The sequence below is a fragment of the Paramisgurnus dabryanus genome, chromosome 7 (assembly GCF_030506205.2).
Source record: "Paramisgurnus dabryanus chromosome 7, PD_genome_1.1, whole genome shotgun sequence".
Taxonomy (NCBI): Eukaryota; Metazoa; Chordata; class Actinopteri; order Cypriniformes; family Cobitidae; genus Paramisgurnus; species Paramisgurnus dabryanus.
In genome coordinates this window covers 15,509,620-15,531,336 of record NC_133343.1, presented here as the reverse complement: position 1 = coordinate 15,531,336, position 21,717 = coordinate 15,509,620, and the positions used below count along the sequence as shown (strand labels likewise).

At 35.8% G+C, this 21,717-nt stretch overlaps 1 protein-coding gene and 1 pseudogene across 1 annotated transcript; both read right to left on the bottom strand.

Moving 5' to 3' along the window:
- Nucleotides 1-606: 606 nt before the first annotated feature.
- On the bottom strand, nucleotides 607-2,411 carry LOC141282394 (ATP-dependent DNA helicase PIF1-like; annotated as a pseudogene).
- Nucleotides 2,411-5,674, bottom strand: LOC141282393 (uncharacterized). The gene has a single exon (XM_073815274.1). It carries the CDS (start codon nucleotides 5,672-5,674, stop codon nucleotides 2,411-2,413), a length of 3,264 nt encoding a protein of 1,087 aa, XP_073671375.1.
- Nucleotides 5,675-21,717: the final 16,043 nt, after the last annotated feature.

Sequence of the window (21,717 nt, the reverse complement as noted above, 5' to 3'; positions counted from 1 at the left end):
GTTTTTAAGCTGGATGAATTCTGTGCGTGCTTTTCTTATGCTGATTTAAACGTCCACCTCTGTTACACCCTGCTTGTCCACCACACTACCGAGGTATGTGACAGAGTTCACTTCTTCCAGGGCTTCCCCTTCTAGCATCACTGGCTCCTGACTTGTGGCATTTACTTTAAAAAAATTTGTCTTTCCTCTGTTGATCTTGAGTCCAACCTGTGCTGACACACAGAGCAGTTTTGTTGTGTTCTCCTGTATTTGCTGATGGCTGTGTGACAAGAGGGCAAGGTCATCCAGGTTGTTCCACATTCTTCATTGAATACCGTTCCTCTTTCCGTCAGTGACAGACTTCATTATCCAATCTATGCTCAAGAGGAACAGAAACGGTGACAGTAGACAGCTCTGCCTCACCCCTGTCTTTACCTGGAAGCTCTTTGTTAGCTGTTCTTCACGAACCACCCTGCATGCCATGCCCTCATAAGAGTTCTTGATCAAATTGACATGCTTTTCATTTCTACAGGGTAAACAAAACAACAAATATTTTCTATAATTATGTTAAGCTATTTTAATGATAATAAATACAAAAATACACATACATCAACAGTCTATTAAGTATTATCCTCTCTGATGTTTTAATTCAGTAAAAAGTGCAGTGCTGTCATCATAACATTTAGCTCTTGGGTTGCTTTTGAACACAAATCCTGGTATCTGTGGTTCTTGGTCATTAACATTTAGCCATGTTTCTGTCAAACAAATACAGTCAGCATTCATCAAAACTGTATGTGATGTAACATCCGGTAAGTGAGCTTTCTCAGACTTTGTACATTAAGCAGTGCTATTCTAAATGTACCAAGTGATTTACTGAAAGTGTACTTTTCCAAAGTTAATTTTGGCATATCTTTTAATGCCAACTCAATTTTCTCATTACAAAAGATGACAGAATCTTTAAAGTCCTCAATAATCAGTCCATCAAGAGATCTCACACGGCTCAATGCAACATATGCCTGTCCTGCTGTAAAGATTTTATTAAGTGATACAACAGCTTTATCTACTGTAAGTCCTTGCACTTTGTGAACTGTACATGCCCACGCCAATCTGAGTGGAAACTGCCTTCTTATTCCACCATCATTTGTTACTTGATCTTCTTGTACATTAATTACGGTAGAATTCTGAGAAAATCTCTGACATGTTCTGTGTCTCTGAATTTTTCCAACAATTGGATTATCGAACTCCACATGAATAGCTGATGGTAAATCCTCATTATCTTCATCTTTTTTCTGACTTTCACTTATATGGACAACTGTACCAAAAGCTCCATTAACAAGACCATCAGCAACATCAATATTTTTCTTTAACATAACCCTTGCTCCAACACCCAAGGAAATACATTATGACAAACATGAGTTGAAAACTTTAGAGTGGTATCCAACTTTACGTTCCATTCTTCCAGTTTTTGAATTTCTGATATAATCCTGAGCATTTATACTAATTGCATCTGGGCAACATTCATGTAGTCTTTCAATGTTGTATTTATCAACCTCGGCATTTGTAGCAAATATGTGAAGATCATTACATTTCTCCCCTGTTTCACATTTTTTCAGTGTAGCAATGTCAGTAGCTGTAAGAGATTCATCTTTTTTACGTACTCTCAGACGATTTAACATCTCAGCAAAAGCTGAATCTTTTTGTCTTACAACTTTGGTTAACTGAGCAAGTTCAAAGTTGTTTTCCCATATGTTTACTCCTTTTGCATCAGAATAAAGAGCAGTACCCTTTACAGGCGGTAACTGATAGAAATCACCCACAGCAATAATGCTGACTTTTCCAAATAGAGAGTAATCACCAGTTTGTTTTATTTGTCGCAGCCTTCCGTGAATGTATGACAACAGACGATGGTCAACCATAGACACTTCATCAATAATCAAAATTTGCAAATTACCAATGCTCACACGTAAAGAGTTTAATTTTTCATCACTGAGTGGCTGATATGGCAATCTGACATTTGCACCAATTGAAAATGTATTATGAATAGTTGAAGCACCAACATTAAAAGCTGCTACTCCTGTTGAAGCTGTTAAAAGCACAGTAACATCATCAGGATTTTCAGACAACTGAGATAATAGTCTGGATGATTCATAGTGTATAGCCTTGATTAAATGACTTTTTCCTGTTCCTGCTCCACCAGTAATAAATAATCTGAAAGGGTCAGGGTTCTGTCCAAGTATTTTCTGTAGACACCACTTCCGGACTTTATAGAATATAGCAGATTGCTCCTCATTTAATGACCGTAGTAAATCCAATGCAGCATCTCTGGGCATAATAGTGTGGTTGGTTTCAATAGTACAAACAGTTTGAGGGTTTCCTGTAAGATCTGGAATCGCTTCTCGAGTGTCATCATCAGGTAATACTTTATTTTTCATTATTTCAATACATTCATGACGCTGTCTTTCATTTTCAGGACATATTGCAGCCCAAACAATTCTCTGTTGCAGTCAACAACTGATTTTACTTTATGCAGTGTACAACCAATTTTTATGACACCACTGTTGTAAAAGTCCTCGTATGTCTCATAGTTGCTAGGCTTAAGATGACAGTCATCATAATATGGTTGAAAAAGCTGGAGTAATGACTGATAATATTTTTCTGGATCTTTTGTGGGTGAAAATCTTGGATATCTCACAACTGCAGGTTCAGTTCGTGTCCTTAGTTTCACATAACCACAATTATTATTGAGTTTAATAACTTGCTTTAGTGAAGAAACTTCAGATTTTGACAAAACTCTGTACTCTGAACAAAAACTGGCAAGACAAAGATTTTTCATTGGTTCTGTCTGAGGTCTGTTCTTGTACCTGTCAACAACACTTGTCATCCAATAACTGCTTTCATCATCAGACTGGTCTTTCTCCACTTTATTTTGTAGTAGATGCAAAGGCAAACTCATCTTAACAGGATTTGGTCCTATTGGAATGAATTGTACTTTACGTGAACATTCTTTTAAATGCATGCCTGTCAGTCTATACACGGCTTCTTGCGCGGAAAGCTCCCTACTGTGCAAATACAAACTTCCCAATTGTTTTAATGATGCTTTAGCTTCAAGATTACCATTCATAGCTTCATTTTGTGCACGTTGAAGTAACAGTCCCATTTCTTGCTCAGCTTTTGTGATGTAACTTATAATATAAACCACAACAGAAAAAGCATCTGTGACATACTGAATATCCATATTCCCTTGCCAAGCACGCAATAAATCTCTGTTATACTGGTTTACCCAAATATCTTTTATATTTCTTTTCAGGACAATGCTTTTTTTTTTAGAACATTTGATGTACGCTTTCTCAAACACAGTCTGATCAATTCCCAGAAATAAAAAAAATGTATCAACTGAATCAAAATTCACATCAGAGTTTAATGCAATTTTAACTTTATTTATAATTGCACTTGCTGTTTCATCTTCATCATTCTCTTTGGACTCATCTGCATTAGATGCTCTTGTAATAAAGGTACAGCTAGATGGAGGTCTTGGGAAATTAAAACGACATACTGTATTTTTCTTGCGACATGTTTTTGAATGTTTAGTACTGTGCTTCTGCACACTATTTACTGTTTCAAGGAGTTCATTGTCTTGCTCTGGTGGTGTCTCACAGGTGATATATGTGTCAATGAAATCAACAACCGCAGGATCATTAGCTTCATCATCATCATTAAGCTTTGGAGCATTTTCAACCCAAAACAGACAGTGAACATGAGGAGAACCACGTTGTTGGAATTCAACACGATAAAAATAATCTTTTATTTTACCAATAGGTTCAGCTGGAGACATAATGACATGTTTCAGAAAACAATGCCATCTGTGATCAAACATCCTCGCTGCAGTTACAGGATTTCGTCTCAAAAATGCACATTTTTCAGCCCACTCAAGCTCTTCAACAATGATTTGTTTACCCTCTTGTTTAATAATGGTGTTCATCATTTCAGGCCATCTCAGATCCGCAGAACTAAAAGATGCAAAGAAAGTCGGTATGCCAAGTTGTCTAATCAGTGCAAAGAGATCTTTCTGTGTAGACATCCAATAAGGAGGTGTCCCTCTGACAGGTCTCAAAAACTTATATCCTTCATTATACTTCAGTATTTTTTGTAAGTTATCAGAATTTGTCAACATATCTGGTGTTACCTTTGATAACTGATCTTTCTCACAACCTTTGCGTAATGCAATTGAGACATTAGAAACAATTTGATCAACTTCTGATATATATTGTGCATAAAAAATGAAGTCTGTGTTCTGTGCAAAACGTCCATCAGCATTTAGTATTCGTGCATTGAGGTATCTTGTCAATGTGATTTTTTCTGGTCTGGCATCATGAAATGTTGGACCACCGGTCGGATAAAGAACAGGAAAGCACTTTGCCTCATTTGTTTTATCTGATAACAACCTAACAGGACTGTTACCTTCAGCTGGTGCTACATTTAGTACATCATGAAAATGCTGATCAATAACTTCTGAACCAATATCAACAGGCTGTAGTGATGTGTCTGACAAAAGACCATTTTGCTCTTTAATAAAACTTAAATCTTCTTCTGGCTGAATTTCCAATTCTTCACCTTCTTTAACTTTATCACCACTTTTATCTGATACATTGTCATCATCCATTTCATCATTAGCATTACCTTGTGTATCATCTGGCTCACTCAATGAGCTGACCCACTGCTCATTAAACTCCACATCATTATACCATTTATTGTGTTCTACCAAATACTTTAAAGCATTTCTTACATGATCTGTGTGGACATATTTATATTCATAATGGCCTTTGTATGTTAATTTTCGTTTCAGTTTAATCTTTATCATATGGTCATTACATTCATTGCGTGGAAGAATGTTGGTAATCTTTGTAGTATTTACTGGAACACAGACAACAGGCCCATGAACACCTCTCTGTTGACCCCGAGGCAGACAAAGAAGACGTAAGAAAGGAATATTAAGTGCTATTAGATGTTGTTCCAATGAATTTAAACATTTTAATTCTTTTGGAATCTCCACCAAATTCATATTGTTGGCAACACTCTCTTCAGGTAGTTTTCCTCTAAGGATTTTTCGATGGCATGTATAGCAAATCCACAATTTACATGACAAATTGCCAGATAAATAACAATTAGACTTACATTCATTGTTACATGCATGTAAATACTTGAGTGTGATACATCTTTTGCTTAAATCAGCTATTTTGTGTCCTTTTTGTTCATAACAATCTCTTATACATTCAATAACCTGTTTTCTGAACAATAAACGATGACATACACAACAAACACATTCTGGGCCTCTACTGACTTCTTCATGAAACAGATTAATAGTGAAATCAATATCATTCTGTCTTTCCTTTTGTTTTGCATACATTGCACATCCTTTCTGTATTTTACTCATGCGGAACTTTTTATCACTATAATATTTCCACTTGGAATATTCACAAACAGTCGTTTTAAATGTTAAGTTTCCATTATATTTTTTATGAGAATACTGACGTAGCTTTGCTTTAAATGTTGGGTTGTCATGATACTTTTTATGAGAATACTGGCGTACCTTTGCTTTAAATGTTGGGTTTTCATGATACTTTTTATGAGAATACTGGCGTACCTTTGCTTTAAATATTAGATTTCTGTAATATTTTTGTTTGGAATATTCACACATTTTTGATCTAAAGGCTTTATTTGATTTATACTTGGTCTTAGAATAGAGCTTAACATATTTTTGAAAATTTATATTTGTGGAATACTTCATCTTTGATTTTTCACACTTTGATAGATGTACATTTAAATCAGTCTTATATTTATCTCTGAGATTTTTAAGTTTATTTTCTTTATAGTCATTGTTTTCATACTTCTTTTTGGCGTTGTCAATCTTATTCTGTCTGTATTGACTATTTTCCAAGTATTTAGTTTTGGAGTTATTAATCTTACTCTGTCTGCAGTGCCGCTGCTAGCCATTTTGGTGCCCTAAGCATAATTCCTTTAAAATGCCCCCCACCCTGACCCTGAGAAAAACAACGTTTGTTTTTGCCAGTTTAATTTTTTATTGCCAAACATATAACTTAATAGCAGAAAGTAAAATCTTCACAGCTTTAGCCAACACACACTACACATTTGAAAGTGCAAACTTTTATAGAATAGCAAAACAGAAAAAATTACCAAACTTAAATTATCAAAATAATCCAGACATGGTTTTCCCAAGTACAATGTCACTTTAAATAAATTACATTAAATAAACATCAATAAGTAAACAAGAATACTCAATATTCTTAAATAAAACAAAGATTCAGAGAACTAAGTGCCACAGTAATGTTTGCTTCATATCATGACGTTTTATATTTATATATATTTAAAGTGATGAATTGTAACATGTGCACTGACTGCTAACGTTAACTTTTACTGAGAAAGTTTTAACCACCGTCACGTCAAAATAAACCACAAAATAAACTGCTGCTCAATATCTAAAGAAACGTAGTAAAGAAAGTAACAGCTGCGTCAGTTATTTGTAAAATGCATATGCATAGGTAATGTTTTACAGTAGGCTAATGTTTCTCAATTTAGCTTGCACTGAAGTTATAAATTATAACAACATAGTTTGCTAAACATTAATATCAGCACAGCAAGTTCGAGGCGCATTACGATTAGCAGCAGCTGCAGCCCATGCGCATTTCCCTTATTTAAGAGTGATTAAACATGATGGACTTACCTGCAAGTGATGCACGGGCATCATCCCGCAGTTTCTTCCTTTTTCTTTTTTCCGATCCTGACTCCTGCTGTCTTTTCGGGACCATTTCCAAAAGTTGCCTACTGACTGGCCGTTTCTCAATCCGAAGTCTGCAGCCTGCGCAAGGTCGCATATGCACGCTGCATACGTCATCAAGCCTGGTTTATTTCAGTTAACCGAACATTACATTAGCAAGTCATAAGCATATTACAACAATTTACGATTAACTAAGAATAATAGTTCACTTTATAATCGTTAATATTACGAAATAAGAAAGTTTTGATGACGTATGCAGCCTGTAAATGCGACCTCTGGAGGCTGCAGCCTTCGGATTGAGAAACGGCCTCTGTCAAACTTCGTCAGGCGCCCGCGCGATCAACCGGCACAGACCATCAAAGGCTGGGGGCATACTTTCTAGACATTAAATTATCTCGTTCCCCCTTTTTTTGTAACATATACATGGATATAAAGGGCCTAATAATATTTCTATAGACTAATGAAATAATTTCAGCATTATAATTTTTTTTCATTAGGCTATTATTTTCGGTGCCCCCTCAGCAAGTGATGCCCTACGCACAGCGCGTGATGCGCGTTATGGGAGCGGCGGGGCTGTCTGTCTGTATAAATCATCTTCAGAATATTTAGATTTTTGGTTATGTATTTTTCTCTGTCTGAATTCATTATCACTATTGTATCTTTCACGTTCTCTCTTATTTTTTTGATGTGCTCAATTGGTTCATTTGACCTTCTTTTTCGTAAACATTGTTTAACACTAGCACTACCGGAATTCTATAACTACTAGAACTGCCAATAGCAGTCATTTTGACTGTTCATACCAGACAGCAGTGCATGTCATTTTTGTCATGTTATATTTACTTCAAAGCTTCTATGGTCATGTTTTATGAAACATGTGGGGTAATTTAAGCATACATAATATGATATATTTGTGATATTATTGTGTAAGAGCGACTAGACCTCCCACAAAAGTGCATGCCGCAATTTGCTTTCCGCAGTTTGCATCCAGCAAGCTGGAGATCAAAGTTTTTCACCGCAGTTAAAATGTTGTTTTTGAAAGTCTAAATGTCAACAAATATAAAATAAAGCAGAATATTTCGTTAGATAAAAACATATTGTGAATTTTGGAAATGATTACATCTGTCTTTATTCAATACATTTTGACTTTTGGAGTTTACAATGCTTTAGCATTATCGGAAAAAATTGACACACGAATCGGAAACAATTTTATGCAGCCTCTAATGAAATCTAGAATGAATAAATAGTTTTGTTATATTAGGACAGATAATAAACATTTTGACCGAACTTTCAAGAGACCAAGAGACATCGCTCTCTGCTCCTCCATCAGACTCTGCATCTTCAATGTTCTCAAGCAAGGATAAAACCTCAGTGACAGTCATTTTCTTTCTTGTTGCCATTTTGACGGTAAAGCTAAGTTTAAGCTTAGCAAAAGCATACAAAACTGCCAGAGAAAGGTTGCTAGGCAACAGCTACGCACATCTTTAACGGTGGGAAAAAGCGCTGGGGAGATAAAACGCCTGTAATATGTGCGGTCAAATTGACCGCTATGGCCATTAGAGGTAGAAATACTCAGAACTCGTTTGTGTTTTGTAATTTTAATAAAATAACAATGTTAAAATAAAATTTACATTAATTTAAGAAAAGTCATGGAACTGTAGTTATATGGGTTTTATTTCAACAAAGTTATTACATTGCAAATCTTTAAAACGGTCAAAATGACTGCCTTGGTAGTTCTAGTGTTAATGCTATTATCATCTCCTACACTTTTGCATGCTACTGCACAAACATTGTTGTCATTTTTAACACATGTAACAACTTCATAGTGATTACTGTTGCAGTGGTTCAGATAAATTGCATTATCTGTAAATGACTCACCAGTGGTTGCATGCACATTCCATCTGCCATTATTGAAGGTGAATATATTTATTTTCAACAAATCAGCCGTACAAAAAATGTCAATTTCTGTGGCCCAAGATCCAGAGTAATACATTTTACACTGCGTCACATAATCTTTTACTGATCTGTACTCTTCTCTTAAATACCTCACAAACTTAGAACTGTTAGCTTCAAGATGTTTCACAACTGCACGTCTTATTTTAAGGTGTTTCTCTTCATTGCCACATACTGAGTGTGCAATTCCTCGAAAAAAACAATTCCCATCTCCTTTGATGCTTTTTGTTTTACATGGTAATCTTAAAGAACACAAAGTTCTACCTTGTACACCATTGTATTCATTAGTCAGTTGTAAACGTGTACACAAAGCGTCCTGATCTTTGGAAGTTAAAGGTTTGAAATTGAAGTCCGTATTTACCGTTTCTACAATAATGACATCATCCATCGATAAATTATCATGCAATTTGCTCACGTGTGTAAGTTTTGATTGAGCCTGTAGTTCAATCATCTTATTGGAATCCCTTGCACATCTGATTCAGTTTGCACAGTGTTATTGGTCTGTCTAGAGTTTGTTTACCACAGTTTTTAATAAACTTACTCTTGTCAACTGTTGCTTTAGGTTAAACTTCACAAACGCTGCTTTGTTGACCAGACTCACAGGAACTTGTCTCAGCAGTTGAAGTCTTACCAATTACAGATGCTTTCACACCTGTCACTTCAAATGGGGTTCCCTGAGCATTCAGTGACATTGCAAGATTATTAACATGATTAAATAACACAAATATATCATCACAGTATACTACTATACTACCTCCGTTATATTGTACCATACCTTTACTATTACGAGAATGAGAATCAACTACAGCATATGTTGCACCTTCCTTTATAACTGCACAAATATAGTCTTTAATATTTAACAAACATGCATCATCATGAAACAGGGTCCTCTGAAGTGCTTCATCTAAGGGCATGCATACATCTTGCACAGCTTCGTCATACACATCAACACCAATAACACCTGAGAAAGATTCAGCACGGTTTATTGAAATTATTGTGCTGTACAGTGTGTGCACGGTTGGCAATTCAGCAACAGAAACATGTCCCCGGCCTGTGTCATCATTGATCTTCCCCTGCAGTCGCATATATGTGTACAGCTCATCTCCTTGCATTAGAACAGCATTCAGGTCCTCTGTCGTCCATGTCAGCACATTCTTCAGTTCACTCATCATTACGGCCGTGATGCTATTTACTGCACACTGTCTGTTACGGTTGAAACCAAACCGCTCATCACCCTGATGGAAGGAACCTTGTATCACTTGTTGTGGAAAATAATCAGACCTATCAACATGAAAACATGCAGCAGCATCATTGCACTTATTATCAGACTTTGGAAAACTTTTCCCAGATTTTGGACAAGTATTGCCTGCTTTAATGCAGTTATGACAAGTTTTGCCTGCCTTGATGCAGTTATGACAAGTATTGCCTGCCTTGAGGCAGTTTTGACAAGTATTGCCTGCCTTGAGGCAGTTTTGACAAGTATTGCCTGCCTTGAAGCAGTTTTTAGAAGTATTTGTCTGCCTTGAAGCAGTTTTGATCAGTAGTATTACTGTTAGGGCTCTCTTTGACAGAGCTCTGGGAAGCTGCCTTTTTTGTAAGAGGAGGCTTAACCTCATCCAAGTGTGTAAATGAACCAAGTGAGTAGCGCTCAGCATTTCTCCTCTTGGCTGCCTGGGACCGGCGGAAACCTCTTCCACGTGGCATCTGCAATTGCATAAAAAAATCAGAGACAAACTAGTTTAGTACAGTGTTAACTAGATTTAATTAAACAATAATAGCTTTTAAACTGTAAATTAATGGATTCCCAATTTTAACTTGTACTTTGATACAGAACATATTTGAAACTCAAATTTAAATACCTACTTTGCACCTAAAAAATTAGTTAATATATATAAATTAGAGTGTGCAATATTGACAAAAAAATTATTCACACTTTTAAAGTTTGGTTTATAACAATATTGCCAAACCTTTTTATATACAAGCAATATTTACCAACTTAAATTTATTTTTAGCAATTTTTTTCTTATATATTAACATTTTTCCACCAGTTTATTTAGCACTAATGCACAGATAACATAAAAACACAAATATTATTCGTATTATATAATACAGTCAAGATCATAAATAAACCTTTTTATATACAAGCAATGTTTACCAACTTAAATTTATTTTTAGCTATTTTTTTCTTATATATTAACATTTTTTATAAACCCATTAAACTTATGCGTCACCTCCTATGTCAACTTACAATGTCAGCCTTCAATCACTTATAATTTTATTTCAAATAAATTCAATAAAAATATGATTTATAACTATTACCTATGAAATTGAATCATTACCAACAAAATCCATCTTAGCAAGGCACAGGTCACAGAAAAGCAGCAGACGACATAAAAATGATATATTAATATTGTACTTACTGTTGCATAAATAATACTATGAAATTTTTTATTTTTATAATTATTATTCAGTAAGTAATAATTTTTAATTGGTTTTCAAAAAGTACTTTAAAATGAAACTAAAACAAACAGCAGATGGCACTGTTTTGAACTATACATATATACCACCTACTTTCAAACAACTGGTTCATACAGGAATGAACAAGTGAAGATCTTTATTAAATGGGTCACTGAATCATTAACTAAACTAATTTAGTTATTATTGCATAGATAGACAATCTTTAAATTAGTATGAAATAATTTCACATATTAAAAATCTAATTTAATAGTTTACAGGGATATGCATGAACCCTAAGACCATATGAACCCTTTTATTGCTTGTATTTTTCACAAAAACCATACTTGTAACCATGCATGTAACATAGCTTACCTTAGATGAAAGTGTTCTGAAAAATAAAATAAAATTATAAATAAAATATACATATACACACACACAAATGTGCAAAACTCTTTAGGCAATTAGTATATTGACAAACAACATTTTTTATTTAAAAACAGTTACTATATTTTGCTAAAGTGTGTCATTAGTAAATAACAGTTTACATTTCTATACATTTCTATTACCATTAATTCTAATAATTAATTATAATTGTTTGGGATGTCACGGGCCGATCACAAGGTTTCAGACAAGATCAGAATCAGACATTACGCTCTGCACTGGTACGTGTGAACTGACGAAAAGCGAATAATGACGTGTTTTCAATCATAGGCTTCACGCTCGTGCGTGCGGGGCACTCACGACAAAAACAAATTGTGTGACCGGGTTTTTACCGCTTATTTAAACGACGCGTCGATCGTTTTTGTAACTATGTGCTTAGTTAATCTACATCGGTACACAGCTCTACATCTCACTCAGAACCTCAAGAATACACATTTGCACAGGATCATGACGTTACACATTATATAGATCAGAGATAGAGATACAAAGAGAGATGTAAGAATTAGGGCTGGGAAAGCTGTAATTACCATCGCACCACCGTGGTGGTGGAGTGCGTCCCGTGGTTGGGAAGTGCGCCCTGCGGTGGTGTGAATGTCACAAATTATGAAAAATATAAAGTACAATCTCGCCCAGTGAGATGTCTTCAAGTTTGTGTAAACGCAAACAGCCAGCAGACGCGGAGTTAATGCGCTATTTGCAAGGGAAAGCAACTGGTATCAGTGATGATGACCCACTGGCTTGGGATGGAACAATGATGAGGCAAGATATTGGCCGTTTTTCAATTCAGAAGACTGTTGCCTCCAGAGGTCGCATTTCCAAGCTGCATACGTCAACAAGACTGTCTTAAAGTTGAATATTATTCTTTGTTAATCATACATTATTGTAATATCCTTTTGCCTTGCAAATGTCGGAAAATAATAAACCAGGCCTGATGACCTATACAGCCTGCATATGCGACCTCCGGAGGCTGCAGCCTTGATTGAGAAACGGCTGTTCTCTCTTGGTCACTCAAATTTGCAAAAAAGTATTAATCTGCTCTACTAGTACACCATCAGAACGCATTTTTTGTTGCTAAGTAACTTAAGCAATGCTTGATGCTGTGACGAGCAGCACCCACCGGCGGAGAAAGAATTTGGCTCCTATGAACACGCACGTTTGTTATCTGCAACTGTATATGTGATCATCGTTTACATTTTTATATTTCAAAATATATGTATGCATTATCTTTAAGACCTATGTGGATCAATGTGCACATAGGCGCATGCACGTACGCACCCCCCTAACATCCACCCACACCCACCCACCCACACACACACACACACACACACACACACACACACACCCTATAACCACCGCAGTGAATTTGAAATTACCAGCACAGTGGTAAAAAACTGCCACCGTCACAGCCCTAGTAAGAATGGTCTCTATGTCGAAAAAAACTTGATAGAAGTCTTTCGTTTTTTCGTTTTTTTTATATACATTTTTCGACCTAACTTTAGTATTAGTTAACTAACTGCTGACAAGCTTAGGGAATCTCTATGGCTAATTTATAAGACATTCTGCTGAATTAGTATGTTGTTTTTCTTGTTAACCGAGTCTTTTTGGGTAGCCCATCTTAACTCTAGAATTAGTCAAGGAGGTTGAACTTCCTTCAAAGTTTGATCAATTGTGCATAATGATATGCCCAACAAATCCATATAGCGTGTCAGACTCATAGGTTTGACTCAACCTGTGGCACAGCTTTAAAGCTGAAACTTATTATCCTATCAGAGGTCCAAAATAGAGCCCAACCGACATATCGGCTGGCCAATATTATCAGCCGATATGAGCTAGTTGCATTTAAATCAGCATCAGTGTTTATAACAGCCAATAAACATGATAATGTAAAGAGTGTTGCATAGTTTGCCCACCAGAGGGAGGTCTCCAACTCCCCAGTTGACAACAGCGCCAGAAATCCACTACAGAAACTATCAGCCAGTGGCAGAGCATTACACCCGGGCGGCATGAGATGTACTGTTTTGACGGTGAGTCTGTCGTTCGTCATGTGAAATGATTGTAGATTTAGTTCATATAGTGCTGTGATGGATTGCACTTGATCCGTGATCCGTACAGATCACGACCCACGTTTCTGCTTGCATGCGATTCTTGGATTATTGTGCAAATTTAAATAGGGAAAGTTTATCATTTGCATGTGTTTCTAAGGCTTGCAAATGTTAACATTCAAGTGATTTAAAACAATTTAACCGCAAGAAGGCTAAAAATTGAGCAGATCTCTGTACGCACATGCGGTTAAATGTGTCCGGTCCAATTCCAGTCAGACATAATTCTCTTCAAAGATCAGAACTCCTCATGTGTGAACTATAGATAGGGTTGCCACCCTTGTCTGATAAAAAACCGGGACATATCGATGACCCGACCAATTGGTTTGCTCACAAGCCCCCTAACCCCCCCCCCCCATAGCATAATATTTCTATAGACCTATGCAATTATTGGCAACACTTTACAATTCTTATTTGTTAACAATAGTTAATGTATTAACTAACATGAACTAACCATAAGCAGTACATGTGTTACTGTATTTGTTAATCTTTGTTTACATTACTTAACAAAAATACAGCTATTTATGGTTTATTCATGTTAATTCACAGTGCATTAACTATGTTAACAAGATTTAAATGATGTATTATTAACATTAAAGGCGCTCTAAGCGAATAATGTGCGACGTCACTTCCTGTTGATGTTTGAACTGTTTTCAAACAGACAGAGCGTAGCTAACTCCTCCCCCTACCCCTCCCTTCCGTGCTTTCATGAACGCGCCCAACCCCCACCCCCAAATCCTTCTTGTCGTTTATTGGCTGGAATACTTTTTTTTGTTTTGTGCTGGCTAGGTTTGGCCATTTGTTGATATTGCCATTTGTGAAGCCTGGGCTGTCTACAGAGATCGCGTTTTTTTACAGTTTGATCAGGAGACAGGCAGCAAGCAGATAGTGAGGAGATGTTTCCGGTATGTAACAAAAAATGTTTTATGGTCTAAAACGCTTCAATTCGCTTAGAGCACCTTTAACAAAGAATTAAAAAATAGCTTTATAAGTGCATTTCATTATTAGTTCATGTTAACTAATGTAGTAAACTAATGTTAACTAATGAACCTTATTGTAAAGTGTTACCCAATTATTTGTTAATTATATTAAAATATGTAAATCACTTTTACAATTTATATAAGCTCCTTATACTATTAATGTAAACTTTTTTATTTATATTCCATTTAAACAGGTCTAAATAGCAACTAGCCGGCCTGAAAAATTTAATTAAACTTGATGAACTCACCTCATTTTACAATCATTTTAACCCCCCTGGGCAATGCTGAAGTCATTGTTACAAACTGTACAGCATGCAAGATTGTTATTACTTTTAACTCTTTTAAGACAGGGGTACACTTTCGTGTAGTCTGGCGTAAAATGTGTCTTATATTTTCGCTTTTGGGGCGCTGACGGCGCTCCTGTTTCTAGATAAAGCCCGCCCACACTGACAATTGATTGGGTGATTTACCGAAACAGGCCAATCAGGATGCTCTCTGTCTTACATGCGCTTATTGAGGCACACACATACACAGACGCAAGGTCTCCGTCTCTGCCGTGCGCGCGCTAAATAATATATTCACATAGCTTTCGAAAACCGGGACATTCAGTGTCCCGGGAGAGTTGATAATTTTCCCGGGACAGGTTAGTAAAAAGAAGGACAATCCCGGTAAAACCGGGACAGGTGGCAACCCTAACTATAGAGAGTGTTGCACTACTCTGTCTCATACTGTAGACCATTAACATACATTTGCTGAATAGAGCAATGAAAAACTACGTAACATTTCATTTGAAGCGACTGTTTATGCTGCATCTTCTTTCTGAAGCGCTGTTTGGAATTCACCCTCCGGTGTGTGTGCACGCGTTTAAGTGCCCTCAGTAGTGCACATACAAAGAGACACGTTAAAAAAGTAAGCCAACATAAAATCTTTTTGTTCTTGACAGGGCACATACACACAAAATGATCTCACAGTATTTTTTTTCTAATAAAAACATTTGTCGTTTGTTAAGTATACCTACACTATAAGTATGTATCTGTAATTAACCAGTTCTTATCTAGAGTTACATAATAACTACCAAGTATGTACCACTGGTAAGTACAGTAATGATACCAGTTTATTACCACGTGGATACCTAAAAGTAATGCTGCCTTCACGTGCTATGGGAAAGATGATATTTTCCATTTGTGAACTGGTATGTACCAGCATGTTGTGTTCAAGTGCATTTTCCATTTGTGAACTAGAATTTACCAGTTTGCTGCGTTCAAGTGCATTTTCCATTTGTGAACTGGTATTTACCATTGCTTTTGTTGTCATTCAATCATTCACAACGTTGCTGCTGCTCTCCGCCATTTTGAAAAGGTCAAAGGTAATGTCATCTCGGCAACTCGGGCATCAAAATATTTTACGAGTTGCCCAGTGGAAAATACCACATGAGGGGTGTTCATGTGCATTTTCCAAGTGGGATTTTGGTATTTACCATAATTACGATAGCACGTGAAGGCAGCATTAGTACCACACATCTGTCGGTAAGTACAACTTATTTACCATATATGTACAAGGTAAGTACACGTACTGTAAAATAAAGTGCTACCGAATATTGTGTATGTGCAATTTATAGGAAATGGGTCTAATATCCAGTTTATTTTCAAAATATCAGCTTATAAATCTGCTTTTTTCGAGTTAATATCGGCATTGGGCCCCAAAAATCCATATCGGTCGTGCTCTAGTAAGTACTTGTTTGTCCAGCACAGCGCGCTGCACTGGTTTGGTACTGGTGACCCAGGTCACTGTGTAGTGACCAATTTTGGGGAAAGTTACTTTTAAAAGTAATGCATTACAATATTAAGTTACTCTCCAAAAAAGTAACTAATTGCGTTAGTTACTTTTCATGGAAAGTAAAGCTTACGTTACTTTTAAGCAGAGGTGGGTAGAGTACCCAAAATCTGTACTCAAGTAAAAGTACAAGTACTTATACAAAAATGTACTCAAGTAAAAGTAAAAGTATCAATCTAATTATTTACTTGAGTAAGAGTAAAAAAGTATTAGATGAAAAAACTACTCAAGTAGTTAGTTACTCGTTACTTCCGATCTGATAGAGAAGTAGCGCAAAAGCACTGAATTTCAGACTACTTGGAGGGTTTTCACAAACCTCTCCTTAAAAGTCTCATTGTTCTGCTTATAAACAAGTAAAGCAGCCTATCTCAGTCCTGCAATGGGTACATTATCACATAACGTGTCATTTGAGAAAAAATCTCAAACACACTTTTCTGACGGTTAACTCTGTATTTATTTCATGTTCACAACACAAACTTGTCAGCATCTGCCTTTAAACATGCAAACAGTAAACAAAAAAGAACGTGTGTGTCTGTTTGTTATCATGTTTTTATATGAATAGGTTATTTTCATTGCCATTAAAGTGCAATTACTGAACATTAACAGGAGCTTAATAAAAATTATCATTTTAGAATTTCATATGGAACTTATCTGTTTGTGCAAATCAACTCTACATTTATTATAATATATAATACATGTTTCTTTAAAAACATACTTTATTCTTTTATTTTTTTTCATTCATTCTTTAGGAAGGATTTAAATAAAATACAATCCCGTTTTTATTTGAATGTATTTTCTACACATTAGTGAGGTGTCCGGATTTGTTTATAAATGCAAGACGTCCTTCCATTTTGCTGTTCAGTTTGTTTAGTTGTGGGGAAATTATACGGAAATGTGCAGATGAACGTGCTGTTTGTATGGTTTAACTTACACTAGGGTTTGTCATCGCTTGCACAAGAGTGCATATGGAAAAACTCGGACAGTGTGTGAAATGACCATTAATAGTGTTCAAAAAGACAATACTGACACTAATTACTTCAGGTTGGATCTTGAATTCCTGTAAGCTGAGATGTCAGCTCGTTCATTGAACAAAGCATGCATCGCATCATGAAACTATTCTTTTTGACCTCTTGGAGTGAAAACATAGACCGAACTTGAAGCCGCCATGCATGATCTGCCTTCGATATCTCGCACAAAGCACACGCGCCCTCATACATCTGCTTCTCTTATCATCTACGCGCGGTTGCGCGCGCTAAAGGGTGACCGCGCGGTCGCGCGTGCTAAATGGTGACGTCGCAGCCTGTCTCGCAAACCTTTCGAAACACGCCCTATAAACTTTAAAAAAATATATATATTCATTAATTATTACCATTTGAAAGTAGCGCAGTAACGCTGCCGAATGTAGCGAAGTAAAAGTATAGTTTTTTCACTAGAAATGTACTTGAGTAAGAGTAAAAAGTACCTATTCTTAAATTTACTCTAAAAGTACTAGTTACACAAAAAATGTACTCAAGTACATGTAACGAAGTAAATGTAATTCGTTACTACCCACCTCTGCTTTTAAGTTACTTTTGCGTTACTTTTTCTTAGTTAGCTGAGGTTTGAGCTCTTTCAGGCCTTGCAGGTGTTTTTTATGATCGCATAAATGTCATGCTCTGGCCTGCCATCTCCGTTTCTGACTCAAACTGTTCCTGCTAATTCTACATTAATATGTTCAGTTCAATTCAGTATATTATTTTATTTTTAAATTGAATTAATTAAACTGAAAAGTAACTAGCATTACTTTTTTAAAAAGTAACTCAAAGATTAATGTGTACATTTATAAAGTAATGCGTTACTTCACTCGTTACTTCAGAAAAGTAATATTATTACATAATACGCATTACTTGTAATGCGTTACCCCCAACACTGATAGTGATACCAGCCAACTCCCCTTTACTTCAGTCAGTGGTCCCTCAGTTCAGGTGGCGGCAGACACGCAATGTCTTCACAACATTTACACCTGGTTTTAAGACATCAATGGTGGATTGGATTTTAGGCGGACCAGAGAGACACATTACCGTTTACATTTGGTGTTTTTAATCCATTTCTTTTGGCCATTTGCGAGTTGTTAAAAAGGAAGGGGGAGAAATAACATGAGGCGGAAAACTGACACCTTTAAACTGACGCGCAGTCACGCACAAATTACAGTATGTAAGATTACAGCTGCTTGTGTTGTTACTGAACATGCTCATTTCAAGCTCACACAACTTTACATCCTCGCTAAATAAAAGGCGGAGAGCAGACACTTTCGTTTTATAAAAGTCTCTAGTCTGCGCCAAACACTGTGGGTTTGTGTTATAAAAATGTTGTGCCCTACGTAACGTACATTAAACATTAGCCTACATCAGGGATGGGCAACTTCGGTCCTGGAGGGCCGGTGTCTTGCAGAGTTTAGCTCCAACCATAATTAAACACACCTGAAGCAGCCAATTAAGGTCTAACTAGGCATAATAAAAATTTTAGGCAGGTGTGCTGAGGCTAGTTGGAGCTAAACTCTGCAGGACACCGGCCCTCCAGGACCGAAGTTGTCAGTCAAGCATTGTCTTTTTAACGGTACGTTGCTAATTAATTAGTGAGGTAAATAACTAACTTTTAAGCAAATAAATGAATACTTCATAAGTTTCTCTTTTCATTCCACAATAAGTCCAAAACGTTATTCTCGTCAAAACTGCCAATGAAGTAATAGTCTATGTATTTTGTTCTGTTTCTTGTTATGAAATTATTTATAATAAGTCAAGTTTACTGTTGTGCACTAATATCAGACTCATTTTGGATAAAAAAAGTTTTTTGTTCAATTATTAAATACATATTACATATGTTTGTTACGTCATTTTAAGTGTTTGATCATGACATTTGTGAGTGATAATTGCAAAAAAATTATTTATTTATATATATTAGGATATTCTGTTAATGTATATAGTGTATTCTATGTACTGTAGTATAATATACTGTACTATAAGTTTACTGTACTATAATATATACAAAGAAAATCAGCCGATATATAGTAATCGGTCTTTTTTACTCCTTAATATCTGTATCTGCATCAGCCCAAAAAAAAGTATATCGGTTGGGCTCTATTAAAAACATTTAATTAATTAATTATCTAGTATGTGTTCATTGTTCTGTCATAGTTTCTTTAAAATTAAGTTTTATTTTAGTGTTTTTAATAAAAATATTTTCATTTTTACCATGACAATTGCTCATTCTTCAGACGTATGTATTAATCGAAATGAACAAAAAAATCACATAAATGCACATCCATACATAAAACACATAAAATGTAACTTACCTCAGCACTGCTCCAGTCGTTTCACATTTCCACAACAACAACAACAAAAAACACAAACATAATTTAGTCAGATAATTTAGTACTGCATTACACTAATTGAAACATCTTAATAATGTATCTCACCATTGCCTTATACAGTCTAAACTTATTTAGTGTTTCCTACCAAATTCTTGACATTGCTTAAAACGAGTTAGATGTCAGCATCTTATGAAATTAATTAAATAACATACAGTCATGCTCAAAATTATTCATACCCTTTGTAAATATGACCAACGAAGGCTGTGAAAATAAATCTGCATCGTTAATTATTTTGATCTTTTACTTAAAAAATCTACAAAAATCCAACCTTTCATTGGAGAATAATAATTTATAATGTGGGAAAATCTCATTATGAGAGAAATATTTTTCTCTAATACACACTGCTCACAATTAATCATACCTTTTTATTCAATTCTTTTTGCAACCTCCTTTTCCCAATAGAACAGCTCTGAGTCTTCACCTATAATGCCTGATGAGTTTGGAGAACACCTGACAAGAGATCAGAGACCATTCCTTCATGCAGAATCTCTCCAGATCCTTCAGATTCCAGCTGCATGTTGGTGCTTCTTCTCTTCAGTTTAACCCACTCATTTTCTTTAGAGTTCAGGTCAGGTGACTGGGCTTGTCATGGCAGAAGCTTCCTTTCGTGCTCATTGACTCATTTTTGTGTTAGTTTTGAATCAATGCCCTGAAGGAAGATCCAACCATGGCCCTATATATGATTACTAACAGGGACACTCAGGTTTTGATTTTTTTATCTGTTGGTATTTGATAGAACCCATGATACCATGTTACTGATCAAGATGTCCAGGACCTCCAGCAGAAGAATAGACACACAACATTAAAGATACAGCAGTATATTTCATTTTACACATAGTGTACTTTTTACCCCTGTGTGCACCAAACTAATGTTGAGTGTTTGCTGCTAAAAAAAAGCAATTTTTTTGTTTCATCTCAACATAGAACATTTGAAAAATAACTGACACTACTGGAACTTTAAACGGGATGGTTTCTATAGTCAGATTGAAACAAAAAATGCTTTATAAGCAGCAAACACTGAACATTAGCTTGATGCACACAGGGTAAAACTTACTCCATGTGTACAATAAAATATACTGCTGTATCTTTAATGTTGTGTGCCTATTTCTCTGCTGGAGGTCCTGGACATCTTGATCAGAGATCAAAAAAATCAAAAACTAACTGTCCCTGTTAGAAATCATATACAGGGCCATGGTTTGATCTTCTTTCAGGGCAATGATCCAAAACAAACATCAAAACTAACACAAAAATGAGTCACTAAGCACAAAACTAAGCTTCTGCCATGACAATCCTAGTCCCCTGACCTGAACCCTAAAGAAAATGAGTGGGATGGATTGAAGAGAAAAAGCACCAACATGGAGCTGGAATCTGAAGGATCTGGAGAGATTCTGCATGAAGGAATGGTCTCTGATCTCTTGTCAGGTGTTCTCCAAACTCATCAGGCATTATAGGTGAAAACTCAGAGCTGTTCTATTGGGAAAAGGAGGTTGCAAAAATAATTGAATAAAAGGGTATGATTAATTGTGAGCAGTGTGTATTAGAGAAAAATATTTATCTCATAATGAGATCTTCCCCCATTATAAATTATTATTCTCCAATGAAAGGTTGGATTTTTGTAGATTTTTTAAGTAAAAGATCAAAAGTATTAAAAATGCAGATTTGTTTTCACCGCCGCCTTTGGTCATATTTACAAAGGGTATGAATAATTTTGAGCACGACTGTATATTATATACTCTATATACAATTAACAAATAGATAAAATTACAAATGATATTT

Bases quoted from the DNA above. Each gene is read 5' to 3' on its own strand.
- LOC141282393 (XM_073815274.1), bottom strand. From the start codon at position 5,674: ATGTGTGAATATTCCAAACAAAAATATTACAGAAATCTAATATTTAAA.